The 6,067-nt window shown below is 40.1% G+C and overlaps 1 protein-coding gene across 1 annotated transcript in view; it reads right to left on the bottom strand.

The window, feature by feature from the left end:
- Positions 1–5,013, bottom strand: part of RPP30 (ribonuclease P/MRP 30kDa subunit) — a gene marked incomplete at its 5' end in the record, with an annotated part of 17,056 nt that extends 12,043 nt beyond the window's left edge. The window contains 4 exons of the mRNA XM_009073004.1: positions 3,216–3,287; positions 3,832–3,906; positions 4,598–4,654; positions 4,958–5,013. Coding sequence (XP_009071252.1) covers positions 3,216–3,287; positions 3,832–3,906; positions 4,598–4,654; positions 4,958–5,013 — 260 coding nt within the window. The remainder of the gene's footprint in view (positions 1–3,215; positions 3,288–3,831; positions 3,907–4,597; positions 4,655–4,957) is intronic.
- Positions 5,014–6,067: the final 1,054 nt, after the last annotated feature.

Raw genomic sequence — 6,067 nt, 5'->3', positions numbered from 1 at the left:
CATTCCTGTTGCAGCCCAAAACAATCCTTTAGGGAGACTTACAGGAGGCTGTTCTCCAATTGGCAAACACAGATTTCCTCATACCTTTGGGATTATAAATTATTTGGAGAATTTGAGCACATCTTTCAGTAGACATCAGTGCCACAGTCACAAAAAGCTTCCCTGGCTTGTGACAGGAGGGCACAGACTGGGTTTGGGCCATGCTAAAATTAGAGCACATCTTCAATGGTCATGCACTTTTTTTTTTTTTGCAAAACCATGAAAAATCCTGTTCTACAGAGAACAATCTAAGTGCCAAATTTTTGGTGAGAAAGATGATGTAACTCGACATTACCTCTTGAGGTAATGTCGAGTTACCGAAAGCCAATTTCAGTATATGAAGTTAATCTGTGGTGTGAGACCCACTGTAGAAGGTTTTCTCCTTAAGAGTGAAACATCTTGAGTCCTTAGAGCCAAATGTATGTGCAGAAATGGGATGCATAATGTCACTTGTGTCAGACTCCATTGATACCTCTAGGAAATTGACAGAGTTAGAAAATCTAAAATCTTTTAACAAAAGACAAACACGCAAACCTTCCCTAAATGTGAACATGTAAGGATGAAGTCTTTCACCTCACTCAGTTTGCAAGAACATGCTTGGGTTCCATCCCCAGCTCAAAGTGCTGCTGGCATGAAATCAATGAAGATGGTTTCACCGACAGTCCTGCATCCTGCCTAACACACTGTCGATCACCTGCCTGAGTGTCAGCTCAACCAGTGGCTATCTGCATTGGCCTGCCCAGGGCACAGCCATCTGCTCTGCACCAACACAACTCTCCACATGGCTGAATGCTGAATCAGAGCAGGAAAATGGATCTGCCTGAAAAATAACTTTGCAAAACCTCTGCTTACTGTTCAGCCAAAGATACGTTCAAAGCAAACTGCCATGCAGCTAAGCACACCAGCAGCCTCAGCAGCAGAGCAGACAGGGACCTGCAGAAATGAGTAGCTGGTTGTGCCAGTTCACACACTGCTGCTGATGGATGTCCAACTGCAGCAGGACTCACAATACGGCTGAAAATAGACCATAAACAGCCTTAAATGAGAGCACACCCTTTCCCCCCAGAACAGCACAGCACTCCCCTGCTGATTACCTAGCTTCAGTGGCTCGTTTAAACACATGCTAAACTGACTGAGCTCACTTGAGAAGTGAGATTTTACATTGCTGCCAGACCAAAAGAAAGGTGGAGAGTGGCCCTCAAGAGTATTTTACAACTATTTGCTTCTGTCACACCCCCAAAAGTCCTAAAATCTTGCAAGGGAAATAAATTCAGAAATTAGTTTCATTAAGCTGTAACTGCTACCATTAATGCTTGAATTCTTCTACTGAAAGATTTTTTAAAGTTCACCTTCCTCTACAGCCTCTTGCTTTGTACTTTACTTGGACAAGTCTTCAAAAGGGAGGAGAAATAATTCAGAAAAACAAAACAGAAGAGTATAATTTTAATGTGTCAAAACAGGTACTCAGCAGTACCAGAAAGCAGCTTTAACTAATTTCAAAAAAACTAACCAACTGCCAGACTCAGTTTCAAGCTGACTCACATTTGGTTTTGGTGTCCCTGTGCCTCCTTCACACTGCTTTAAATTGCACACCTGTTTGCTGCCTGCCACGGCTAACAGAGGTGGGATGCTTCCACCTACTCTCCCAGTTCAGACTTCATGTTATTATTTATGAACTTGCAACAAGCCAGACATCATCATTTTGGGTTTTTTAAAAAAAATTCTGACAAAAAGATACCTTGTTTGAGGTGTTCCACTTGATCAGACCATTGTCATCAATTGTTACCAAGCATTTGAGCACAATTAAACTAAAAATATGAGGGAAATGGAAGTGAACACATATCAAGCTGAGATCAGTCTCAGACAATGCGCTAAAACCAGGATTTTTTCTGGTAGGAAAGGTCTATTCAAGATATAGCAGCAATGAATAAAGGTTGAAGACAATATGATGCTTGATGTTTTCAGTAATGGCTGAAGAATTACTGCTCATCATTGTATTTAGAGGTGTCAACTGCAGCTAATGTCTTCTCCAGTCCAACACCAGAAATGGAATGAACCAGTTCATGGTCACACACACTAGTTACACCTTGGGTTTTTAACATGATAGAAGTGACAGAGTATTGTGAGGATTGCTCAAAATATTTATACTTCTATTAACATAAACCAATGTGAAAAACAACATTGTTGAGCTAGGCCCACAAATTAGTCCTAACTAAGGTTTGAAAATGATTCACACCCACTATTTTCTGCCACTAGCACACTGGGAGTGCTACCACTGCTACAAACATCAGCACCTGTTCAGTAACACTGATACAGTGACACCTTCAAAGACTCACCAGTTTTGTGGAGGCAGTTTTCAGTTACAAGTTTACTCTGAGCAGTCAGGATGAGTGAGAAAATGATGGTCTGCCCTTCAAGTATTTCCCCTGAGGCTGCTCTACTTTTGTACAGCCTCAATGGTTTTCTCGGCAGGCAAAGTAGCAAATGTATCATGATAGCACAGAAGTGAAGCTTCTCCCATTCAACTTGAGCATCCAAACTGCTCAAAACAAACCCAGAAGTCTCAATCTGGGAATGGAGCAAGGGCCATTGGGTTTAATCAGGCATATTTACTTCTGAAAATGTTACCTTATCTGTTCATAAGATGCTATGACAACCAGAACTAGCTCCGTCTTGTAAGCTCTTGCTCCTCTCTTGATTTAAAAGAAATAACCAGCTGAAAGAGATCAGCTGTCCACTTGGACAAACTTCCAAGAGAAGACCTAAGACTAAACAGAAGGAAGTAACTCTCAGAGCCACGTTAGTTCCACTTTAAATCCTCCCTGGCATTCAGAGACCAGGAACAATTAGTGCTAACAGAAGATCACTGGTGTGTTTTGGGGAAGCTGTGAGAGATTGAGAAGTTAAAGCTCAAGACAGAAGTGTTCTACATGATGATAGCACATCAGGTAGATCAGGTAGATGTTTCAGACTTTAACCTGCCACCTCAAGACATTGCAGCCTCCTGCAATCCCTCCCAACCCTCTCAGTCCATTAAGTGACCAGGCACCTCATAATTCTTAATTAGCCTCAAGAGGCCTGTATAAAATGGGAAATAAAATCAAAACAAAGCATTTAGTAGCCCAAGGCACTGAAGGCTATTGAATAAGCATTACCGATCATACAATTGTACTTACATGGAACAGTTTTTCAGTCTTTGGAAATACTGCTATGATGTCATATAATCTTATATTTGCAGATGTTGATCTCTACAAAGAGAGCAAACAATTACTACCTTGAATTCTGGCAGATGCCAAAGCTATGCACAATGATTGCAACCAAAATAACGAGAAGAAAATTCCTTTTTCCCTGTCAAGTACTAAAATGAAACCAGTAATTATCCAATTACATAGTAGGTCTCTGCAGTGAAGCCATTCATTCTCTATTTCAGGATTGTCCCACTCACCTACTAAGGCATTTACACCTTTAGCTTCACTCATGTAGCATTAAAACACAACAAGACACAAGGCCTTGCTCAAGGTCTTCTAGTTTATGCACAGAAGTCCAGAAATCAAAGAAAAGAATCAAGGAATAGAGCTATTATTCAATACTGACAAATGATCAACAGAAGACATATCCAGGCCTGCAAGTCTGCATCTCTTCATGATCACATTATTTGTTAAAGATGCAATCTGAGAAATCACTGCTGAGTGCCCAGGAAAATCCAGGAAGTTCTCCCCATACAATTTCCAAAGTTTCATTCATTCATTGTGAAAAGGAAGTAAGAATTGGAAAATTGATTGACATACTTACCAAGAGATTACAGTGAGAAGGATCAGAAACAATAAGTGTTAGACGGGTTAAAACTTTAATTCTTTTAGATGTCCCCTACAGAAAAAGAAACGATAGAAAAGACTTCAAAAAAGTCCAAAGCAAAAATTTGTGGTGACTCCTACCCAATCTGCTATAAAAAGAGAATGGTGCCTTGCTTATGGTCTTGCTATACTCATTTTCTGTAGCTACACTTCCTTATTTTATATTATCTCTTTGACATTACACCTGTCCTTACAAAAAATGACTTACTGTGTTTCTCTGAAGGTCAATTGAAAGGAAAAAGAAAGACATATAGAAAAAAAATTATGCAGAAAAACTGAGTATGATTTAACATTGATTCCCCAGGCAGGCCACAACTGCAAGCAAAAGCAGTTCCTGAATTAGCATATGTCAGTGATCTGAAATACAGACTTGTACTTCATTATATCCCAATTTTGCTCCATCAAAACCAGGAAGTTATTTCCAAAACACACATTTCAAGACTTGTACTGCAATTATTCAACTACAGGAAGATTCAAAATTCACACAAAGCAATTTCTTTAATAATTTCTCAAATTATAAGTAGGGCCTACTCTAATGGGAATGCACCAGTCTGCCAATGCTGGGAGTTTTAGCCATCAAACAATGGACAAAATCCTCTTTTTTGATTCACATATATGAACACACCAAGGTAAAAAACCTACATAACTTATAATAATAATACATAGAATGTAACTAGACATACACAGAATGTAACCAGACATACCTGTATAATAGGCAAAGATGGAAACAGCTCTGAAGGAGATACTGGCTTGATGATTTCCTTAAAAGAGAACAGAACAAAGTTATTAAAAGTGTCATGGGTCAGGTTTACAAGTAAACAAAAATTGTGTTCCAATCATAAAAAGAAATTTACCATCCTAACAAAACTATTTCCATTAATCATAGTAAAACATAACCCAGGGCAATTATACTGAATTTTAAAATGGGAGTTTTGTCACACATACTGAGATTTGCACATGTCTACATGTGCATTCTGCAGATAAAGCTATCTGGAAACATGCAGCAAGGCAGTAGGTTTACTAGAGAAAATACAATAAGAACAATTAACTCCAAGAAAAATTACCTGTTTCTTTTCTTTAAAATCAATGACATGATTAAGAGCAACCACAGAATATCCCACTGAAAAAGTAAACACACAGTAAGAATAGTTTGCCCAGTAAACTAATGGAAACAAATCCAATCAGAAAACTATTAAAAACTCATCACTTAAAGGTCTTAAAATTAATAATCATGTGTATATTTACCTTTCACATTACTTTTTTAAAAGGTTAGTTCACCCAAAATGTGTTTAAAATAAAAGAATATAATAAATTCTGTTTGCCTTTTAACACACGCCAGGCCCGACAACTCTTACTCAATGGCAGAGATTTATGAACACTGATACTTGGGTTGAGGACCCCAATGATTTAGCCTAGTGTATCCCTGTTCATGACTTTTTTTACAGAAAATTGTGAAGTACATCCAGGACAGTTGTTAAAACTGCAGACAACACAGAGCAGGGAGAGATACAGCTAAAGGAAAAGATAAGGTGAGCATTCAAAATGATGCTGCCAAAGCTGAGGAAAAGGTGTTGTTCAGAAGGGCTCAGAGGAAGATTTGTATTTAATAAGACAAAAAAAATGATAAATAAATAAATAAGATGGGACATTGAAATCCCCCCAAAAATACTGGACAGAGAGCCCTTGGCTGTGCAACAGCCCTACAGGAAAACAACTGGGCCATAAGAAACGGCAGGCAGAAAAACTACTCCACGTTGGGAAAAAGCCAGCTGGGATAAGCAGGTAGAGACGAGGCCTGCAAGGCACACCACGAGCTTCCCCTGCTACTCAGCCTGGGCAGATCCAGCCTTGGGCACTTCGCTTGGAGAAAACTGCAGATGGAGCCGGGAGAGCGGAGAGGCGCCGGGGGAGAGGCTGGCGAGGGCTGGTTTGCGTGGAGGGAGGGCTCACAGATCTGCTATTTATCAATGGTAGAACAATATTGGTGCTTTTCGCGGCAGAGCTACACAGCGACCACGCACCCGGTTACTGGGCTACTGCAACTCTCAATCTCTCTGCATGTCACGGGCTAACTCCGACACGGCAGCTCGGGACTTCGTTTTGTAGCTAACGCCGGGAAGAGAAGCCCTTTCAATAACTAGAGAGAAGTCCGGAGGGTCCGGCTGACCCACCCC

This window comes from Acanthisitta chloris, unplaced genomic scaffold, assembly GCF_000695815.1.
Source record: "Acanthisitta chloris isolate BGI_N310 unplaced genomic scaffold, ASM69581v1 scaffold6994, whole genome shotgun sequence".
Taxonomy (NCBI): domain Eukaryota; kingdom Metazoa; phylum Chordata; class Aves; order Passeriformes; family Acanthisittidae; genus Acanthisitta; species Acanthisitta chloris.
This window is presented reverse-complemented; position numbering and strand designations above follow the sequence as displayed.